The sequence below is a fragment of the Bombina bombina genome, chromosome 1, assembly GCF_027579735.1.
Source record: "Bombina bombina isolate aBomBom1 chromosome 1, aBomBom1.pri, whole genome shotgun sequence".
Taxonomy (NCBI): domain Eukaryota; kingdom Metazoa; phylum Chordata; class Amphibia; order Anura; family Bombinatoridae; genus Bombina; species Bombina bombina.
Genome location: NC_069499.1, coordinates 1211656209 through 1211679465, shown reverse-complemented (window position 1 = coordinate 1211679465; position 23257 = coordinate 1211656209). Strand labels below are relative to the sequence as shown.

General features: G+C 38.5%; 1 protein-coding gene across 1 annotated transcript in view; it reads left to right on the top strand.

The window, feature by feature from the left end:
- Positions 1–23257, top strand: part of LRCH2 (leucine rich repeats and calponin homology domain containing 2) — a 600694-nt gene that overhangs the window by 557022 nt on the left and 20415 nt on the right. Inside the window, exon 20 of the mRNA XM_053700216.1 lies at positions 6011–6088. Within this exon, the coding sequence (XP_053556191.1) occupies positions 6011–6088 (78 nt within the window). The remainder of the gene's footprint in view (positions 1–6010; positions 6089–23257) is intronic.

Here is a 23257-nt window from a genome sequence, read left to right as displayed (position 1 = left end):
TGTTAGTTGTGGGACAACTCTGTTCTTACGCTTGCAGGACAGTGACGTTGCGCATTGCTCTATAACCGCATGGTTTTTCATGAAAGCAAGCGGTTGTTAGCGCTCCGAGACTTGATTTTCTGCACCACTGAAGTACATTGCAGGGAGACCGGTCGGCAGGTAGGCGCCTCAGCAGAGCTGCTGAGGCGTAGAGGTGTCTGATTGTGGGTAAAAACGTTTTATTTTACAATCAAATGTGATGCGTTTTTGCTTAAGACAGAAAAATAGTTGCATTTAGTATTTAAAGGCACAGTATCCTGTTATACATTCAGGATTTATAATTTCTCCTTTTAAAATTTGGCATTACTTTTTGCAACACTCTTTTTCACATGCAGTAAAAAAGTTCTGTTTTAAAATTTAAAGTAACAATTTTTTGTAATCAAAAATTTTTTATTTTATTTTTTCTTATTACATTGTCTGTTCTCTAATATGGATTTAGAAGCTGTGCAGAATGTTACTTGCGCCATGTGTTTGGATGCCAATGTGGAACCACCAGTTTCTTTTTGTCCCTCATGTATTGAGAGGGTTTTAAGCTATAGAGAGAACTTTTTTCATGATCAAAATTTGTCAAAGGCGGATGCTTCTCAGGAGTCTAATGATGAGATGCAGAGTATGCCGCAGCTTTCTCCCCAAGCGTCCTAATCTTTAACGCCCGCTCAAGCAGTGCCTTGTACTTCTACTCTAGCTCCTGCTGGAGTTACGTTAAGACATAGCTGCAGTTATGTCTTCCACAATTTCTGATGCGTTGTTGGCTTTTCCTATGCTACAAGGCAAACGTAAGAGGAAAGACAACCATGTGGTCAATGAGGTTTCTGATGCTATGGTGGCAATCTCGGATGTACCCTCCCAGGGAACTGAGATGAAGGGTATAGAGGTTCTATCGGAAGGTGAAATTTCAGACTCAGGGAGTTCCTTACCTTTGACTGATTCAGAGGTTGTCTCTTTCAGGTTTAAACTGGAACACCTCCGCCTGTTACTCAGGGAGGTTTTGGTGACTTTAGACGACTGTGATTCCACGGTAGTGGTTGCTCCTCAGAAATCGAGTACGTTGGACAGATATTTCGAAGTTCCTTCTTACTCAGATGTTTTTCCAGTTCCTAAGCAAGCTTTGGAGATTGTTTCTAAGGAATGGGAGAGACCAGGTATTCCCTTCTCTCCTTCTCCTATTTTCAAGAAGATGTTCCCTATAGCTGACACTGTCAGGGAATCTTGGCAAACGGTTTCTAAGGTAGAAGGGGCTATTTCCACCTTGGCCAAACGAACTACTATTCCTATTGAGGATAGTTGTGCTTTCAAAGACCCCATGGACAATAAGTTGGAGGGTCTACTTAAAAAGATTTATGTTCACCAAGGTCTGCTATTGCAGCCGACTGCGTGCATTGCTACTGTCACCAGTGCGGCAGCTTATTGGTTTGTTGCTCTGTCCGAGTCTCTTAAGATTGAGACTTCTATAGAGGCGATCCAGGATAGGATTAAAGCTCTGAAATTAGCCAATGCTTTTATTACGGATGCTTCTCTGCAAATTACTAAATTGGTAGCTAAGAGTTCAGGGTTTTCTATCCTAGCCTGCAGAACCTTATCTGTCTAAGCTTCTAGCAATTCCTTACAAGGGAAAGACCTTGTTTGGGCCTGGACTGAAGGAAATTATCTCTGATATCATGGGAGGTAAGGGTCATCTCCTTCCTCAAGATAAAAGAAGCAAACAAAGGACGACAAAGTAATTTTCGTTCCTTTTGAAATTTCAAGGGCAATTCCTTCTCTTCCTCCTCTAAACAAGAAGGAAACTATAATCGCAATTTAAGCCTACTTGGAGACCCAACTAGTTTTGGAACAAGGGTAAGCAATCCAAGAAGCCTGCTGCTGAATCTAAGTCAGCATGTAGGGCTTGCCCCCGATCCGGGACCGGATCTGGTAGGGGGCAGACTTTCTTTCTTCGTTCATGCTTGGGTGCGGGATGTTCAGGATCCCTGGGCTATAGAAATAGTGTCTCAGGGATACAAACTGGAGTTTTTTTTTCCGTCCCCCGAGGAAGATTTCTTCTTTCAAGATTATCTGCAGACCAGATAAAAAGAGAGGCGTTCTTACATTGTGTAAGAGACCTCTCCTCCCTGGGAGTAATTTATCCCGTTCCTGTACAGTAACACGGGCAGGGTTTTTATTCAAATCTGTTTGTAGTTCCCAAAAAGGAGGCAACTTTCAGACCTATCCTAGACCTCAAGGGTCTAAACAAGTTTCTCAGACTTCCATCATTCAAGATGTAAACTATTCATTCCATTCTTCCATTGATCCAGGAGGGTCAATTTATGACTGCAGTGGATTTAAAGGATGAATATATTCATGTTCCTATCCACAGAGATCATCACAAGTTCCTAAGGTTTGCCTTTCTCGACAAACACTTTCAGTTCGTGGCTCTTCCTTTCGGTCTGGCCACGGCACCCAGAATTTTCACAAAGGTTCTGGGGTCTCTGCTGGCGGTTCTAAGACCGCGGGGCATTGCGGTGGCACCTTATTAGGATGATATTCTAATCCAGACGCCATCTTGTCAACAAGCAAGGTCCCATACCGACATTGTGCTATCCTTCCTGAGAACTCACTGGAAGGTAAATCTGGAAAAGAGTTCCTTAATTCCAAAGACAAGGGTAACTTTCTTGGGAACTCTAATCGATTCTATATCTGAGGATTTTTCTGTCAGAGGTCAGAAAATCAAGGATTCTAGATACCTGTTGAGCCCTTCAGTCCAATTCTCGGCCGTCAGTGGCTCAGTGCATGGAAGCAATCGGACTGATGGTGGCGGCAATGGACATCATACCGTTTGCTCGGTTTCACCTCAGACCTCTGCAGTTAAACATGCTCAGGCAGTGGAATGGAGATTATACAGATTTGTCTCCTCGATTAACCCTGGAACAGGAGACAAGGGACTCTCTTCAATGGTGGTTGTCTCTGGATCATCTATCCCAGGGGACATGCTTTCGCAGACCTTCCTGGGTGATTGTGACAACAGACGCCAGCCTTTTAGGATGGGGAGCGGTCTGGGGCTCCCTAAAGGCTCAGGGAGTATGGACTCAGGCAGAGTCTGTTCTTCCAATAAACATCCTGGAACTAAGAGCGATCTTCAATGCTCTTCTGGCCTGGCCTCAGTTGGCTTCGTCCAAGTTCATCAGATTTCGGTCGGACAACATAACGACAGTGGCTTACATCAATCATCAGGGAGGAACGAGGAGTTCCTTAGCGACGACCGAGGTAGCAAAGATAATCCGGTGGCGGAGGCCCATTCTTGCCATCTGTCAGAGATCCACATCCCAGGGGTGGACAACTGGGAGGCGGACTTTCTGAGCAGGCAGACTTTTCATCCGGGAGAGTGGGAACTCCATCCGGAAGTATTCTCCAGCCTGATTCTCAAATGGGGTCGGCCGGAGTTAGATCTCATGGCATCTCGTCAGAATGCCAAGCTCCCGAGATATGGGTCGAGGTCCAGGGATCCCCAGACGGAAGTGATAGATGCTCTGGCAGTTCCTTGGTCCTTCAGCCTAGCATATCTATTTCCCCCTTTTGCTCTTCTTCCTCGGGTCATTGCTCGAATCAAACAGGAGAGGGCATCAGTGATCCTCATTGCTCCTGCGGGGCCTCGCAGGATTTGGTATGCCGATCTGGTGGACATGTCATCCCTGCCACCGTGGAGACTTCCATTGAGGAAGGATCTTCTTATTAAAGGACCCTTCCTTCACCCAAATCTAGTTTCTCTGAAGCTGACTGCTTGGAGATTGAACACTTAATCCTATCCAAGCGGGTTTTTTCTGATTCGGTCATAGAAGCCTGTAACTAGAAAGATTTACCATAAGATATGGCGTAAATATCTTTATTGGTGTGAATTCAAGGGCTACTCATGGAGTAGAGTTAGGATTCCCAGAATTTTGTGTTTTCTCCAAGAAGGTTTGGAGAAGGGTTTATCGACAAGTTCCCTAAAGGGTCAGATCTCTGCCTTATCTATTTTGTTACACAAAAACGTCTCGCAGATGTCCCAGATGTTCAATCTTTTTGTCAGGCCTTGGTTAGGATCAGGCCTGTGTTCAAACCAGTTACTCCTCCATGGAGTCTGAATTTAGTTCTTAAAGTTCTTCAGGGGGCTCCGTTTGAGCCTATGCATTCCTTAGATATAAAGTTTTATTTCTTGTTGCTATTTCTTCAGCTCGAAGAGTGTCTGAGCTTTCGGCGTTGCAATACAATTCGCCTTACCTTATTTTTCATTCGGATAAGGTAGTTTTACGTACTAAACTAGGGTTCCTTCCTTAGGTTGTTTCAGACAGGAACATTAATCAGGAGATTGCTGTTCCTTCCTTGTGTCCTAATCCTTCTTCTCAGAAGGGACGTCTTCTGCACAATTTGGACGTAGTCCGTGCTTTAAAGTTTTACTTACAAGCAACTAAAGACTTTCATCAGTCTTATTCTCTGTTTGTAATTTTCTCTGGAAAACATAAGGATCAGAAAGCTACGGCTACCTCTCTTTCTTTTTGGTTGAAGAGTATCATCCACTTTGCATATGAGACTGCTGGACAGCAGCCTCCTGAAAGAGTTACGGCTCATTCCACTAGGGCTGTTGCTTCCTCATGGGCATTCAAAAATGAAGCTTCTGTAGAACAGATTTGCAGGGCTGCAACTTGATCTTCTCTTCACACTTTTTTCTAAATTTTATGAATTTGAGCCTCAGCTGAGGCTGCTTTTGGCAGAAAGGTTCTTCAAGCAGTGGTGCCTTCTGTTTAGTTTCCCTGTCTTGTCCCTCCCTTATCATCCGTGTACTCTAGCTTTGGTATTGCATCCCACAAGTAAGGATGATGATCCGTGGACTCATTGTGTCTTTAAAAAGAAAAGAAAATGTATGCTTACCTGATAAATTTGTTTCTTTTTAGACACAAGTCCACGGCCCGCCCTGTTCTTTTGAGACCTATTTATCAGCTCTGCTGTGGTGCTCTTTGCCTCCTCCTGCTGACCAGGAGGTGTAATCCCACAAGTAAGGATGATGATCCGTGGATTCATCGTGTCTTAAAAGAAACAAATTTATCAGGTAACCATACATTTTCTTTTTAACCCTTCAATTTGCTTGTTAGTGAGGCTTTGCATCTTTACACTGAGGCGCCACCATCTTGGAATTTAATTATTCTTGTACCCTGTGACAAAAATTTAGCACATTCACAGATCAATAATATTGTTGTCTGGCCAAACTGTATCATGTACGGCAGTTTAAAGTGCACAACTTTTGCAGTGGCTGCATTTCTTTTTTTATATTTTGTTATTTTAAAACTCTGTATAACCACAAATAAAAAATGCAACTTGACTCCTTTCTATTGTGCAAGGTATAGCTGTCAAAAGGCCAGTAATGTCACTTTTCTGCAAATGCACACGGCTTCTGTCACAGAATGCAACAATACATGCGTACCAAGATGGCGGCACCCAGTATGAAGAAGCAGTGCTTTACCTACTGGCCTAAATAAGAGAATGGCTTTAGAGAGCTGCAGGTAAAGGAGAAAAAAAAAACTGTAGTATGGTGACTATTTTAATACTTTTCTGAATTTAAGAGTATTAAAACACTCAAGGCTCAATGATCAAAAACTTACCAGCATGCAGAGATGTCATACAAAATCTTTGTGGCTTTTTCTTAGCATTATATTGCAATGTAGGTGTCTCTAATCCACATACAGAACTCTATGTAGCAAGATATACAGCTCTCAAGGTAAAATTTGCCTTTGTAAATTTGTTGGTGCAACCTTGCCATCTTGATGAGACCTCTTAGATAATCTTACAAGGGTGGAGATCGTTAGATCAGTAGGTCCTTAGTGTTTAATTACATCTTAATATGTTAAATATTAAAGTACAGCATAAATTAATTAAATTTAGAATTGGTTTGGATATGCATTTGTGACTTTGTAAATATGATCCTTTTTTGTCTAACAGAATTTGTAATCTATTTGTTTTTCAGCCTAAACTTAGTATGGCAAAATGCAGACGAAATGTTGAAAACTTCCTTGATGCCTGTAAAAAACTTGGTGTTCCACAGGTAAATTGTTTTTACACTGCTTAGCCATTTCTCACATCTATGCTGAAGCTACATAAACATTGTGCCAGGAAAGACAATGGCCTGTGTAGGTTTTTTGTTTATTTTATTATTTCATTTTTGGGATATATTTTTATTAAGCTTTCAGATAGAATAAACAATATCAAATCTGTGTACACAGAGACAATAAATGATAAGCATTAATATATAACAAAAATAAACACAGTTAAATGTCATGCATCTATAAATGTAGGTCTGTGGTAGCTTGGAAAATAATATGCCTATAACAATTTTAAGGCACTTAAAGAAAGAGGAAGGTCCATCAAGTGCAGTAATAGGGAAAGAGGGGGAACAAAGGGGACAGGCCAGGGGAATAGGTCTCCTTTGTCTACAAACCATCTAGGCACAAAGTCTAAGGCAATCCTCACACTAATCAAATTACATGGCCAATGCCCTTTTCGAGTCTAAGGAATACTTGGGATACTAGATTGTGCAATCTGAAGCTTGGAATGGCATACTTATTCCTCCATATTCCTAAGGTACTTGATAATATTAATGACTCCCCACCTAGCGATAGAGAGTTTAGTGGCCAATAAAATGTAGATTGATATGTGTGTCTTGGTACAGCATTAAGAGTATGTGGTTTTCCCAACAGGGAACATAGTTTAAAGTCTTTGGACCAACAGGGCATGTCCACCAGATATGTTGGTCACAAGCTTCCCACAACATCTCTAACAGAATAAGCGTGGAATATTTTATTTATCTTAAGGTGGACTAGGTGCCATCTAGATAGCATTTTATAGTTATGCTCGTAGAGTTTAACACAGTGAACTGCTGATTTGGGGAACAGGATAGCTTCCCGCCACTGTTTTGCTAAAACTCTGCACACCGATTGGTCTCCCACTCCTTGACATTTCTCGTCTTAACAAAAGTTGGGCAGTTTAAGAGGCCTTTATAATGAGTTGAGAGCCCAAATTCCATCTTATATCCCAAGAGGACAGGGGTCTAGGGGAGTCCTCATAGAAGCTCCAGACCTGTAAAGTGCAACTCAAAGTGTAATTTATGAGGAAGGGAGATAGTCTAGAGATCATGAATGAGCAAGGAGCATTTGTAATAGAAGTCTCTAGTTGAAGTAAATAAGTATTACTCCACAACCTGATGTGGATTTCTGGAAGCCCATGGAGTAATTCCCTAAAGAAGTGGATAGGGGAAATATTTGAGGCCACCATGGGGTAGTGTCGCAGCTTAACCCAAAGGTTAGGTCTTTGTACTCCCGAATAAAAATATTAGAGATGGGTATGAAAGTAGAGAAATGGGTTGGATCCACAAGAGTTCCTCTTTAGTTCATATATAAAGGGAGGGAGGCCTACTCAATTTGTCTCTGTCTAGTAGGAGAAAGATTTAGACACTATTCCGTAACATTGGAGAACATTGCTGTTAAATATTAATGATGCCAATTCCTCCCATATTAAAAGTATTTTGAGGTATTTATTGAAAATAAACTGGAACCTATTAATTAAAGGGACATGAAACCCAACATTTTTCATTCATGATTCAGACAGAGAATGCCATTTTAAACACCTTTTCTTTCATGTAATTAGCAAGAGTCCATGAGCTAGTGACGTATGGGATATACATTCCTACCAGGAGGGGCAAAGTTTCCCAAACCTTAAAATGCCTATAAATACACCCCTCACCACACCCACAATTCAGTTTGACAAACTTTGCCTCCCATGGAGGTGGTGAAGTAAGTTTGTGCTAGATTCTACGTTGATATGCGCTTCGCAGCAGGCTGGAGCCCGGTTTTCCTCTCAGAGTGCAGTGAATGTCAGAGGGATGTGAAGAGAATATTGCCTATTTGAATTCAATGGTCTCCTTCTACGGGATCTATTTCATAGGTTCTCTGTTATCGGTCGTAGAGATTCATCTCTTACCTCCCTTTTCAGATCGACGATATACTCTTATATACCATTACCTCTACTGATTCTCGTTTCATTACTGTTTTGGCTATCTACTATATGTAGATGAGTGTCTTAGGGTAAGTCTTATTTTTTATGACACTCTAAGCTATGGTTGGGCACTTTCTATGTAAAGTTCTAAATATATGTCTTTAAACTTATATTTGCCATGATTCAGGATAATCAGTATTCCTTTAAAATCCAGACTGTCAGTTTCATTATTTGGGATAATGCATTTTAATTCAATTTATTTTTCTTTACCTTAAAAATTTTCAAATGATCATTTTTCCCTGTGTGCTGTTAGGCTCGTGGGGGCAGAAAATGTTTCTTTTTATTGCGTCATTCTTGGCGCTGACTTTTTTGGCGCAAAAATTTTGTCATTTTCGGTGCCGTAGTTGACGCCGGAAGTTGTATTCTGTTAAACGTCATTTTTGACGCATGTGTATTCTGACATTTTTTTGCGGCAAAAAATGTGGGCGTCGGTTCTGGCGTCAGAGGTTGTGGCGTCATACTTGGCGCCAAAAATCTGGGCATTGTATTTAGCGCCAATAATGTGAGCGTCATATTTGGCGCCAAAAAATATGGGCGTATTTTTTGTTCCACTTTTTTTCCTCACATTATTTAAACCTCACTTTTTTATTGCTTCTGGTTTCTAGAAGCTTATTATTTTGCATTCTTTTCCCATTCCTGAAACTGTCATTTAAGGAATTTGATAATTTTGCTTTAAATATTGTTTTTTTCTATTATATATTGCAAGAGATTCCTGTTGACTAAGTTCAGTCCTACCAAAGCTAAGTTCATTTATTTTAAATGTTATGAATGTTTATCTTTAGCTATGGTTTGTAATAAGTTATCATGATAAACTTTTACATGCAGAATCCATTAGTATTTATGCTTTATATATTGCTATTCTTTTTACATCTTATGTACAAGAAATATTTACTGATTTATCCTTCTCTGATGATGTTTTTTCTCATTCAGAATTTTCTTCATCAGATATTGACACTAACAAATCTACTTTTTTATTTTATTTTTTTATTAAAGTACATTTGTTCTTTGTTGAAAAGGTGTTGATTATTTTGGATATTAAGGTAACTAGTTCTTTTTCAAGACTAGCTAACACTATTTCTGCTTATTTATTCTTCTGTGTTTTCAGAGGTTTTTTCCAGTTCCTCATACTAGGGAATGGAATAGGCTGAGAATTTTCTTTTATTCCTTCTTCAAAGGTTTTAAACTATATTCTTTGGCAGTTAAATTCAATTTGGAGGGTTCTCCAATTTATTGGGGCTATCTCTACTCCTACTAATTATGCTATCGTTTCTATAGCAAAATAGTATTTATTTTCCTTTAGATGGTTGTATCTTATTTATGGAAAATTATTTAGTTTCAGGTACTTTTCTTGGACCTGTGATTTATTTGGATGATGTTGCAATTGCTTAATTTTTTCTATTTACTTTAAGATCAAGTATCAGATTATGATTTATTTTAGCATTGTTAAAAGAGACAAAATTTACTAGACTAGGTGCTGTTGCATTTGTCTTGTTGTTTTGCATTTTTTGATTATGCAAGTCCAGTGTTTGACTGGTCCTTTAACTGGACTATCATGCTAATAATTTCATTTGTGTCTTCATTTTATTGAATATTTTCGCAAAAGAGGTTTAATCTATGTCTTTAGCTGTTTTAGCTAGAAGAATTTTGTGATTTCTAAAAATCCATATTTCTTTTGTTTTAAGATAATCAATTATTTGTTTTATAATTGGATTCAATTCTTAAACTGTTACTCTGGGCTTCAAGATTGAGTTCTAAGACTAAAACTTTAAGCTTATATTAGTTTGGTTGTTCTTATTAAGGAACAAATTCCTGAATTCTTTCCCAAGTAGCATGTTTTTAATTGGAAATTTTTCAGTTCGAAATCAGCTCCCTAAAATTGCGATGTACGTGCCGTATTCCAGCTTGGCTGGTAAGGGGCAGGTTAAGACTTTTTTGAAATTTATTTGGTTCTATTCGGTCCAAATTTCTTTGATTTTATTCCAGTAAGGCTAACACTTTCTTTAAGTGTGTTTCGGTCCTATATATTTTGGGTACTGTTGAAGCATGGCTGATCACCCGTGGGGTTCGAGCGCTGCTCAGACCTGGAATCTTCTGGGGTATTTCTTCCAGTTCCATTTTTAGGAACTGGGTTTTGGAGTTTTATTCAAACTATTCTGCCTTTTTTTGGTCAGTGATAGCATTATTTGTTTTCATTAGATACAATAAATGCATATTTTCATTTTTCTGTTTTCATTCAGATTATTTTCTGAGGATGCGGAATCTCATATGATTCACTTTGTTCTTCCAGGACATAGTTAGAGGATCTTTTTTTCAAAAGCTCTTGATTCCTCACACAAGGGCCACCTTTTTTAGGTTTCCAGATAATTTGTGTCACTGTCTTTGTCTCTATCAGACAAGGGACAATTTTATTGGGTTCCGTCTGTCGGTACCTTTAGTCTCTATTATTCTGTCAGTTGCTATATATGCATAGAAGTTTTAGGTCTTATGGCCACAGCATTGGATTCAATTCCCTTTGCTCATTTTCAATAGAAAGAACCTTCCCAGTCTTTTATGCTGAATTATGGTGCAGGGATTCTAGGATTTCGCATTTTTAAATCTTTGAATCCTAATATTTATCTCTCTTGATTTGGTGGTTAAGATCACCATCATTTAGTTCTACAGGTCTCTTCGTTTCTTTCAACCTGGACCATGATCTCTACAGATGTGAGTCTTTTTGGTTGGGAGGCTGTCTGAGGATCTCTGTCAGCACAAGGGGTTTGGAAATCTCAGGAGGCGAGATTACCATTTGATATTTTAGAACTCCGTGCATTCTCAGAGTTTTTTCAGTTAGTTTCTTTTTGAAGAAGAGATGTTTATTGTTTTTCAGACAATATCACAACTATGGTGTATGTCAATCATCAGGGAAGGACTATCGGTCCTTAGGCTGTGACAGAAGTGTCTTGGATATTAGCTTGGGCTAAATCCAGCTCCTATCTAAATTCTGTGGTTTTTTTCCCAGGTATAGATATTTGGGAAGCGGATTATCTCTGTTAATCAAGCTTTACATCCAGGAGAATGGTCTTTCATACCCAGATATGTTTTTCAATTTTTCAGATGTGAGCATTTCTAGAAATAGATTTGTTGGCATCTCATCTGAATAAAGAACTTCCCAGGGGCCTATTCAGGTCCGGGGATCCTCAGGCGGAAGTAGTGTATGCATTGACATTTCTTTGGAATTATCTTTTTGCCTATTTCTTTCCGCCTCTAGTTCTTCTTCCAAGTAATTTCCAAAATTCTTATGGAGTATTTGTTTGTTCTGCTGGTGGCTCCAGCATGGCCTCTCAGGTTTTGGTATGCGGATCTCATTCGGATGGCCAGTTGCCAACCTTGGACACTTCCGTTTAAACCAGACCTTCTTTCTCAAGGCCCATTTTTTCCATCAGGATCTCAAATCATTAAATTTGAAGGGATGGAGATTGAACGCTTGATTTTTAGTCATAGAGGTTTCTCTGACTCATTGATTAATACTATGTTTCAGGCTCGTAAATCTGTCTCTAGAAAGATTTATTATTGAGTCTGGAAGACCTACTTTTCTTGGCATTCTTTTAAAATTCATACGGCTAGATATAGAGTTTTGTCTGTAACGACCCGCGTAGCTAACGCTGGCTTTTTTCTGGCCGCACCTTTAAAATAACTCTGGTATTGAGAGTCCACAGAATGGCTGCGTTAGGCTCCAAAAAAGGAGCGTAGAGCATATTTAACGCAACTGCAACTCTCGATACCAGAGTTGCTTACGGAAGCAGCCAACCTCAAAAACGTGCTCGTGCACGATTCCCCCATAGGAAACAATGGGGCTGTTTGAGCTGAAAAAAAACCTAACACCTGCAAAAAAGCCGCGTTCAGCTCCTAACGCAGCCCCATTGTTTGCTATGGGGAAACACTTCCTACGTCTGCACCTAACACTCTAACATGTACCCCGAGTCTAAACACCCCTAACCTTACACTTATTAACCCCTAATCTGCTGCCGCCGCTATCGCTGACCCCTGCATTTTATTATTAACCCCTAATCTGCCGCTCCGTAAACCGCCGCTACTTACATTATCGATATGTACCCCTAATCTGCTGTCCCTAACACCGCCGACCCCTATATTATATTTATTAACCCCTAATCTGCCGCCCACAACGTCGCCTCCACCTGCCTACACTTATTAACCCCTAATCTGCTGACCGGAGCTCACCGCTATTCTAATAAATGTATTAACCCCTAAAGCTAAGTCTAACCCTAACACTAACATCCCCCTAAATTAAATATAATTTAAATCTAACGAAATAAATTAACTCTTATTAAATAAATTATTCCTATTTAAAGCTAAATACTTGCCTGTAAAATAAACCCTAATATAGCTGCAATATAAATTATAATTATATTATAGCTATTTTAGGATTTATATTTATTTTACAGGCAACTTTGTATTTATTTTAACCAGGTACAATAGCTATTAAATAGTTAAGAACTATTTAATAGCTAAAATAGTTAAAATAATTACAAATTTACCTGTAAAATAAATCCTAACCTAAGTTACAATTAAACCTAACACTACACTATCAATAAATAAATTAAATAAAATACCTATAATTATCTACAATTAAACCTAACACTACACTATCAATAAATAAATTAAATACAATTCCTACAAATAAATACAATGAAATAAACTAACTAAAGTACAAAAAATAAAAAAGAACTAAGTTACAACAAATAAAAAAATATTTACAAACATTAGAAATATATTACAACAATTTTAAACTAATTACACCTACTCTAAGCCCCCTAATAAAATAACAAAGCCCCCCAAAATAAACAAATGCCCTACCCTATTCTAAATTACTAAAGTTCAAAGCTCTTTTACCTTACCAGCCCTGAACAGGGCCCTTTGCGGGGCATGCCCCAAGAAGTTCAGCTCTTTTGCCTGTAAAAAAAAACATACAATACCCCCCCCCCCCCCAACATTACAACCCACCACCCACATACCCCTAATCTAACCCAAACCCCCCTTAAATAAACCTAACACTAAGCCCCTGAAGATCTCCCTACCTTGAGTCGTCTTCACCCAGCCGAGCCAAATTCTTCATCCAAGCGGAGCAAGAAGAGGTCCTCCATCCGGTAGAAGTCTTCATCCAAGCGGGGCAGAAGAGGTCTTCCATCCGATTGAAGTCTTTATCCAAGCGGGATCTTCTATCGTCATCCATCCGGAGCGGAACGGCAGCATCCTGAAGACCTCCGACGCGGAACATCCATCCTGGCCGACGACTGAACGACGAATGACGGTTCCTTTAAATGACATCATCCAAGATGGCGTCCCTCGAATTCCGATTGGCTGATAGGATTCTATCAGCCAATCGGAATTAAGGTAGGAATATTCTGATTGGCTGATGGAATCAGCCAATCAGAATCAAGTTCAAGCCGATTGGGGGTTAATAACTTTATTATAGTAGCGGTGCGGTCCGCTCGGCAGATTAGGGGTTAATAAGTGTAGGTAGCTGGCGGCGACGTTGTGGGGGGCAGGTTAGGGGTTAATAAATATAATATAGGGGTCGGCGGTGTTAGGGGCAGCAGATTAGGGGTACATAAGTATAACGTAGGTGGCGGTCGGCAGATTAGGGGTTAAAAAAATGTAATCGAGTGTCGGCGATTTTGGGGGGGCCTCGGTTTAGGGGTACATAGGTAGTTTATGGGTGTTAGTGTACTTTAGGGCACAGTAGTTAAGAGCTTTATGAACCGGCGTTAGCCCAGAAAGCTCTTAACTACTGACTTTTTTTCTGCGGCTGGAGTTTTGTCGTTAGATTTCTAACGCTCACTTCAGACACGACTCTAAATACCGGAGTTAGAAAGATCCCATTGAAAAGATAGGATACGCAATTGACGTAAGGGGATCTGCGGTATGGAAAAGTCGCGGCTGAAAAGTGAGCGTTAGACCCTTTTTTGAATGACTCCAAATACCGGCGGTAGCCTAAAACCAGCTTTAGGAGCCTCTAACGCTGGTTTTCACGGCTACCGCCAAACTCCAAATCTAGGCCATAGAATTTTATTATTTTTTCAGGTTGGTTTGGATAAGGTTTTGTCTTCAGTTCTTTGATAGGACAAATCTCTACTCTTTCTGTTCTTTTTTCACAGAAAGATTGCTAATCATCCTGATATTCATTGTTTTGTACAGGCTTTGGTCCGTATCAAGCCTGTCATTAATTCAATCTCTCCTCTTTGGAGTCTCAATTTGGTGCTGAGGGCTTTACAGGCTCCTCCGTTGGAAACTATGCATTCTCTGAACATTAAATTACTTTCTTGGAAAAGTATTGTTCCTTTTGGTTATTTCTTCTGCTAGAAGAGTTTTTGAGTTATCTGCTCTTTTTTGTGAATATCCTTTTCTGATTTTTCATCAGGATAAGGCAGTGTTACTTCCTGATATTCATTATTTTGTTCAGGTTTTGATTCGTATCAAACCTGTCATTGAGCCAATTTCTCCTCCTTGGAGTCTTAATTCGGTTCTGAAGGCTTTTCAGGCTCTTCTATTTGAGCATATGCTTTCTCTGGACATTATTTACTTTCATCTCTTCAGCTAGAACAGTTTTTGAATTATCTGTTCTTTCTTGTGAATCTTTTTTTTCTGATTTTTTCATCAGGATAAGGTGGTTTTTGCTGTCCTCATTTCAATTCTTACCCAAAGTTGTAAATTCTAACAAACATTAGGGAGGAATTATTGTTTTCCTAAGACTTCTTTGGTGAGATTCTTACTTTCTTTGGATATGGTAAGAGTTTTTGAAATTCTATGTTGAAGCTATTCAGATTTCAGATAGATTTCTAGTCTATTTTTTATCTTTTCTGGTTTTAGGAAGGTCAAAAGGCTTCTGCCATTTATTTGGCATCTTGCTTAAACTTTTGATTCATCATGCTTATTTGGAGTCGGGTGGATTCCCGCCTCGGAGGATTACGGCTCATTCTACTAGGTAAGCTTCTACTTCCTGGGCTTTTTAAGAATGAAGCTTCTGTTGATCAGATTTGCAAAGCAATGACTTGGTCTTCTTTGCATACTTTTACTATGTTCTACCATTTTGATGTTTTCTCTTCTTTAGAAGCATTTTTGGTAGAATGGTACTTCAGGCAGCTGTTTCAGTTTGATTCTTCTGCTTATAATTTCAGTTTTTTTTTCATTATAAAAATTGAAACTTTTTTGATTTGGGTAGTGGATTAATTTTTCAGCGGAATTGGCTGTCTTTATTTTATCCCTCCCTCTCTAGTGACTCTTGCGTGGAAGTTCCACATCTTGGGTATTTGCTATCCCATACATCACTAGCTCATGGACTCTTGCTAATTACATGAAAGAAAACATAATTTATGTAAGAACTTACCTGATAAATTCATTTCTTTCATATTAGCAAGAGTCCATGAGGCCCACCCTTTTTTTGTGGTGGTTATGATTTTTTTGTATAAAGCACAATTATTCCAATTCCTTATTTTTTGATGCTTTTGCTCCTTTCTTATCACCCCACTTCTTGGCTATTCGTTAAACTGAATTGTGGGTGTGGTAAGGGGTGTATTTATAGGCATTTTAAGGTTTGGGAAACTTTGCCCCTCCTGGTAGGAATGTATATCCCATACGTCACTAGCTCATGGACTCTTGCTAATATGAAAGAAATGAATTTATCAGGTAAGTTCTTACATAAATTATGTTTTTAAATTTACTTCATATATATTAAATTTGCTTCATTCTATTGGTATCCTTTGTTGATGAAGCAGCAATGCATTACTTGGAACTAGCTAAGCACATCAGGTGAGCCAATTACAACAGTCTTATACGTGCAGCTACCAATTAGCAGCTAGCTCCCAGTAGTGCACTGCTGCTCCTGAGCCTACTTAGGTATGATTTTAAAAAATAGATAAAAAGAGAAGGATGCAAAATAGATCATAGAAGTAAATTGGAAAGTTGTTTAAAATTATATGCTCCATCTGAATTGTGAAAGAACATTTTTAGGTTTCATGTCCCTTTAAGGTCATGTGGATCTTGAGGGGCAGGCATCTAAAGACATAAGTTAGCTTTGAAAGCCTCATCATTTTGATTACTGCATTCCATCTTAACCAAGATATTTCATTATATTTCCGAGAGGTGAATGTTTTCTGTAACTCCCGATAGAGAGCTTTAAAATCATTCTCTAGAAGTAAGGTATTATGGGACAGTAATGCTAGTGAGGATCTTTTGGGTTTTATCTGTCCAATGTTCCAAGGAATCCCTTAAAGACTCAAGCCTTGTTTCAGATCTGAAAACCATGGTAGTGATTGTGCCAGTTCCTTTGCTGGAACAGGGGGTGGGATTTTATTAAAATCTATTTATTGCTCCAAAGAAGGAGGGTACTTTCAGACCAGTCCTGAATCTGAAAGCTCTGAAGAAATTTGTAAGAATTCCTTCTTTTAAAATAGAAACTATTCTGACTATTCTGCCTTTTGTTCAGCAAGGTCAGTTTATGTCCACAACAGATTTAAACTACCCTTATCTTCATGTTCCAATTCACATGGCACATTTCCAGTTTCTGAGGTTTGCCTTTCTAGACAATCATTTTCAATTTGTTGCTCAACCTTTTGGTTTGGTTACAGCTCCAAATAATTTTCACAAAAGTTTTGGGTGCACTTGTGATTTCATAGAAAAGATAAGGTTCTACCATTGGGCAGTACAAAATATATATTGTATACATTGGATGTTAGTAGTCTTTATACATCTATTAAACATGAGAGTGGAATGGGTGCAACAATGCAAACTTTGGCAAAGACAAATACTTATAAGGTTTTTCAATTTAAATTTTATGAAGAACTAGTGCAAATAGTGTTATATTATAACTATTTTTTCTTTGAAGACCAATGGTATTTACAGTTAAAAGTACAGCAATGGTATCCAATGTGGCCCCATCATACAACAATATTTACAGGAGTTGTTTTGGAGACAAATTTTTCTATGAGATTCATCTATTTTTACAGTTTGGGGCAGCCTGGTGGGGCTTCATAGATTATATCTTTGGCGTATGGTGGGGCAACAGCGGATCACGTATAGCGTTCATAGAAAAATTGAATAGAGTAGTCCAGGGGTTGAATTTCACTTTGAATTTTAGTGAATAGAAAATAGTATTCCTGGAGACTGAGGTGTATAAGGATAGGGTAACGGGTGCACTGAATATCGATCTATATAGAAAAACTACAGACAGAAATACTCTATTAAGCTATGAAAGTTTTCATCATGATACACTTAAGAACTCTCTTCCTGAAAATCATATGCTTGATGAGAGTTTCTGGGAAGAGGTGGAGCGAGTAAGATGCTTGCAAACTCGCGCCTCTACATCGCTGGACGGATTTCAACCACCGTCCGGTGCAGTAATCCTTGGCTGAGAAAGGTACCCCCGGCCCTGATCAGAGAGGGGATTTCCCCACACTACGGAAGTTTGCATTGCAGCTTTAGCTGCCGTGACTGGAGCAACTCCATTAAGATTGCTGAGGAGAACAGCAGCTGTGTAAACGCATTGAACAAGGCAGTGTGGATCGAAAGCCGGCTACTACAAGGACCAATGAAGCAACCCTGGGCATAGGGGATGGGCAATTTCCCATGACTCCTATTTGCCTATTACCGGCCAACAACAACACACACAGGAGGGAACGCTTACATCCAGTGAAACAGTGAAACGTAAAGAGCTATACAAAGACAGGGGATGGGCAAATCTTGCGGCCCCTGTAGCTACACCAAACACTGTTAACCTGTAGTAAACTTGTGCTGAATCTATCGGCCCCCAAGGACCATCTCGACCGACAACACAGGTACCTTTCTAATTACTACACTGAGTTCAAAATGACTTAGTAGGTGACAGTCGTCCATGTTACATGGATAACACAATAACTGTGGTCTATCATTTCGGCAGATTAACGGCGATTGTAGAGATAAAGCACATGGTTACTTTCATACAACTTTCATACAACTGTCCCTATTTTGGCTCCCGTAACCCAGTTTGGGTCTATAAGGACATACACATACCCAGTATTTTGTCACTATTACTCATAGAAGCAACTTCAGCCACTCCTTAAAAATAAGGTCAAGGAAGAAGAATATATGTCACCTTCTAGGTGCAGAGTAAGAGGGCTAAGTTATTTGTAGCCTGTCTGGTATTTGTCTTGAGACATTGCAAAATATATTTATTCCATCTAACAATATGAGATAAGACCGGAAAAACCGCCAAGAAGCAATTTTATTATTTCTATATTGTCTTATGTTGTTGCATTGCTTCTATGATATTCAATCTGATGAGCAAGGATTGTATTCACAGGTTCTGATAATTAGAATAAGCCTGTTTAACTTGATAAACTTTGTTTAATTTGACAAAGAGAGTGTGTTGCATATAGAAATTTATACAAATGCCTTACTATCACTGAAAGAAACAACATTGGTATGCCATTTCAGAACCATATTTACCTTCTAACCTAGGTTCTATGTGTCCTTATTTAGATGTGGCATACCTTACATAGATACTAGATATCTATTTATATCATCAGTATTCCATATACTATTTTCTTGTTGACCTTAAGTCATTATACCTATTTGCTTTAGATCTAAACATAAAGATTCGCCAACTCTGAAAATCAATATCTATATATATCTATGTGAAGTATTTATACAATTTTTGTAGACATAGGCCCTATAACATACACTGTAGAAGAGCGTAGCCCACCTGGATATTATCCAGAAAACCTTTTCTTATCACTTATTTATCTAGGACTGATCGTCAGTCCTCTTATTCATTATAACACTGTATTCTCATTTTATAGTGCACATACGTTTTGTTTATTTATTTAATTTTTTTTGGGTGGTGTCTTGTTGTAATTAAATTGCACTAGTTTTTGTTTTCACTTATGGAACTCTATATGGCTCCCAGTAAAGGGAACTCACCAGCCATGCCCCAAAGCACAGAGATAAAAAAAATCTTAAAAGCGTAGAGACTAATCTTGAAGTTTCTCAAGAACAAATGGAAACCCAGATAGCTAATATAGGTATTGCTGATATTGTTACACAATAATCTCTCCACAACTTGATTCCATTAAGCAGGAGATCAAACAAGATATAAGATCTCTAACCAACGAAGTCAGACAATTTGCATCCAAGCTGAACGAAGTAGAAACCAGGGTGTCAGAACTGGAAGATAGAGTTAATCAATTAGAGCAGGTCAACTCACTACATCAGAATAGTATGATAACTTTTCAAAAATGATTTGAAGACCTAGAAGATTGCTCTAGGCGAAATATTAGATTCATAGGATTACCTGAGACACCAGCGTTCCAAAATCTAATGCATTTTATTACTAACACACTCCCACAGATGCTAAATATACAGACAAATACACAGCCTATTCAGGCAGAAAGAATGCATAGGACAGGCGCTATTCGTAAAAATCCCAAACCTAGACACATAATAGCGAAATGTTTTAATTTCTCAGACAAAATACATTTCCTGAGATGTAACCCGGAAAATGAATCCTTTGGTTATAGACCAAAACCAAGATCCTGTTATTCCAGGACTTTTCAGCCGAAACCTCAGCTAAGCGACCAGTGATGGCCCCCTTTTCCACAAATTTTTTATGATGTGAAGTTAATATACCCAGCCAAATTGGTTCTCACAGTTAATGGGGAAACTAGAGTTTTAAACACCTCTTAGGAAGCAAAACTATTTTGTAAAGATAATGGTATAGAATAAATTCTATTAATATAGAAATGGAGTTTTCAGATTTTAAAAGGTTTATTTTTTTTTTCCTTTGAATACTTTTTATTTTCTGGGGGGGGTTATGTAAATGTTTGGTTCTACTTTTGACCAGGGAATTGGTAAATTGTGGTGGAATTGTGTGGTTTTTTTTTTTTTTTTTTTGTCCCTCTCCTCTTTCACACTCTTCTATTACTAATATAAAACATAGGGTAAATGCAGAGTAACGCATTTAAATTTTGTCATGGAATGTGGGAGGGATTACTTCACCAATTAATAGAAAATCCATAATCAAACAGGCTTATATAAACCGGATGTAGCTATGTTACAAGAGACGCATTTAAAGGAACAAGAGGCCACCAAACTTAAGAACATATGGGTGGGGGAAGTAATATCACCATCTCATGGTAGGAAAAAGGGGGTGCCAATACTGCTGAATAAAAAAACTAACATACAAAATAACAAATACAATAATAGACCCCCATGCCAGATACCAAATTAGTATAGAGAGAGATAAAACTGTTTTTATTCTCTGTAATGTATACGGACCAAATGTGGTTGATAAAAAAATTCTGGGATGCATTAGCACTTAAATTATTAGAGTTTAGGGGGAGGAACATAATTTCTTTTATGTAATTGGCAAGAGTCGATGAGCTAGTGACGTATGGGGTATACAATCCTACCAGGAGGGGCAAAGTTTCCCAAACCTCAAAATGCCTATAAATACACCCCTCACCACACCCACAATTCAGTTTTACAAACTTTGCCTCCTATGGAGGTGGTGAAGTAAGTTTGTGCTTAGATTCTACATTGATATGCGCTTCTCAGCATTTTGAATCCCGATTCCTCTCAGAGTAAAGCGAATGTCAGAGGGTTCTGAAGGGAGTATCACCTATTGAATGCAATAGTTTTCCTCACGGGAGATCTATTTCATAGGTTCTCTGTTATCGGTCGTAGAGATTCATCTCCTACTTCCCTTATTCAGATTGACGATAAACTCTCATATTCCATTACCTCTACTGATAACTGTTACAGTACTGGTTTGGCTATCTGCTATATGTGGATGGGTGTCTTTTGGTAAGTATGTTTTCATTACTTAAGACACTCTCAGCTATGGTTTGGCACTTTATGTATTAATATAAAGTTCTAAATATATGTATTGTACTTATATTTGCCATGAGTCAGGTTTATGTATATTTCCTTTAGCAGACTGTCAGTTTCATATTTGGGAAAAGCATATTTAGGGAAATATTTTTTCTTACCTGGGGTATAGTCTTTTTTCTATTGACTATTTGTTTTTTAAATTTCGCTGGCGCAAAATGCCGAAGTTTTTTGCATCATTCTTGGCCTGAGAATTTTTTGGCGCAAATTCATCATTTCCGTTCCTTGCACAAGGTTGCATCATCAATGACGAGAGTGTGTCATTTCCGGATGTTGTTAGCGCCAAAAAAAAAATTCAGTTACGTGCGTCATACTTGGCGCCAAATAATTTCATTATTTAAAACCCCATTCCTATTTGCCTCTTGCCTTTTTCTATGTTAGAGGGCTATGCTGTTTGCATTTTTTTCCCATTCCTGAAACTGCCATATAAGGAAATTGATCATTTTGCTTTATATGTTGTTTTTTCTCTTACATTTGCAAGATGTCTCAATCTGATCCTGTCTCATAAACCACTGTTGGAACTCTGCTGCCTGATAACAGTTCTACCAAAGCTAAGTGCATTTGTTATAAATTTGTGGAGATTATATCTCCAGTTGTGGTATGTAATAGTTGTCATGATAAGCTTTTACATGCCGAGAATGTGTCCATAAGTAATAGTACTATGCCTGTTGTTCCTTAAACATCTAATGTACAAGATATACCTGTGAATATAAAAGATTTTATTGCTGATGAGATACAGAAGGCTTTGTCTGCCATCCTGCCTTCTAATAAATGTAAAAGGTCTTTTAAAACTTCTCATAAAGTTGATGAAATTTCTAATGACCGACAACATACTGAATTATCCTCATCTGACGAGGATCTATCTGATTCAGAAGATCCTTCCTCAGATATTGACACTGACAAATCTACTTATTTATTTAAAATGGAGTATATTTGTTCCTTGTTAAAAGAAGTGTTGATTACATTGGATATTGAGGAAACTAGTCCTCTTGATATTAAAACTAGTAAACGTTTAAATTCTGTTTATAAACCTCCTGTGGTTACTCCAGAGGTTTTTCCAGTTCCTGATGCTATTTCTGATATGATTTCTAAGGATTGGAATAGGCCTGGTGGTACTTTTATTCCTTCTTCAAAGTTTAAAAAAAATCGTATCCTTTGCCAGCAAAGTTGATGGGGATATTTCTACTCTTGCTAAACGTACTACTATTCCTATGGAAGATAGTACTTCTTTTAAAGACCCTTTAGATAGGAAAATTGAATCTTATCTAAGGAAAGCTTATTTATATTCTGGTCATCTACTCAGGCCTGCCATTTCTATGGTTAATGTTGCAGCTGCATCAACTTTTTTTTCTATGTCTTTAGCTATTTAGCTAGAAGAGCTTTGTGGCTTAAATATTGGAATGCTGACATGGTATCTAAGTCTAGATTGCTATCTCTTTCTTTCCAAGGTATTAAGTTATTTGGTTCTCAGTTAGATTCGATTATTTCAACTGTCACTGGGGGAAGGGAGTTTTTTGCCTCAGGATAAAAGACCTAAGGGTAAATCTAAAGCTTCTAACCGCTTTCGTTCCTTTCAACAAAATAAGGAACAGAAACCTAATCCTTCCCCCAAAGAATCTGGTTCCAATTAGAAATATTCTTCAAGTTGGAGTAAATCCAAACCATTTAAGAAACCAAAGCCAGCCCCCAAGTCTGCCTGAAGGTGCGGCCCTCATTCCAGCTCAGCTGGTAAGGGGCAGATTAAGATTCTTCCAAAACATTTGGGCAGATTCTGTCCAAAATCATTGGATTCAGAGTATTGTCTCTCAAGGGTACCGAATAGGATTCAGAGTAAGACCTCCTGTGAGAAGGGTTTCTCTCTCACGCATCCCAGTAAATCCAGTAAAGGCTCAAGCTTTTCTGAAGTGTGTTTCAGACCTAGAGCTTTCAGGGGTAATCATACCAGTTCTGTTTCAGGAACAGGGTCTAGGGTTTTATTCGAATCTATTCATTGTCCCAAAGAAAGAAAATTATTTCAGGCCAGTTCTGGATCTGAAAATTTTGAATCATTATGTAAGAGTGCCAACGTTCAAAATTATATGTCCACAATAGACTTACAGGATGCTTATCTTCATATTCCGATTCATTCAGACCATTATCAGTTTCTGAGATTCTTTTTTCTAGACAAGCATTACCAATTTGTCGCTCTTCTGTTTGGCCTAGCAACAGCTCCACAAATCTTTTCGAAGGTTCTCGGTGCCCTACT